Raw genomic sequence first — 257 nt, 5'->3', positions numbered from 1 at the left:
GCCTTCCCGTCTCCGACTGCCCCAGCCCTGCTCCCTCAGCCTGGCTCCGTTACTGATGTACCTGAGTACGGCACGAGGCCGTTGGTGTAAACCGTTTCCAAGGCCGGATGCCCATTTGGGAATGGCACCACTCCAGTGAATCCATTAGAAATGGGGGCCACCAGCCCGGGCACGGCTGCTGTTCCCAGGAGCGGTGGTGAATGGAGCCCTGCGGAGCAAGAAGAGGATGTGAACATGCCCCGGACAAGGGGCCGCTG

At 62.3% G+C, this 257-nt stretch overlaps 1 protein-coding gene across 1 annotated transcript in view; it reads right to left on the bottom strand.

Moving 5' to 3' along the window:
* The window catches only part of LOC104412870 (CUGBP Elav-like family member 5), a 1,684-nt gene extending 1,448 nt beyond the window's left edge, over positions 1-236 (bottom strand). Inside the window, exon 1 of the mRNA XM_010023697.1 lies at positions 62-236. Within this exon, the coding sequence (XP_010021999.1) occupies positions 62-236 (175 nt within the window). The remainder of the gene's footprint in view (positions 1-61) is intronic.
* Positions 237-257: the final 21 nt, after the last annotated feature.

The sequence above is a fragment of the Nestor notabilis genome, unplaced genomic scaffold, assembly GCF_000696875.1.
Source record: "Nestor notabilis isolate BGI_N333 unplaced genomic scaffold, ASM69687v1 scaffold21771, whole genome shotgun sequence".
Taxonomy (NCBI): domain Eukaryota; kingdom Metazoa; phylum Chordata; class Aves; order Psittaciformes; family Psittacidae; genus Nestor; species Nestor notabilis.
This window is presented reverse-complemented; position numbering and strand designations above follow the sequence as displayed.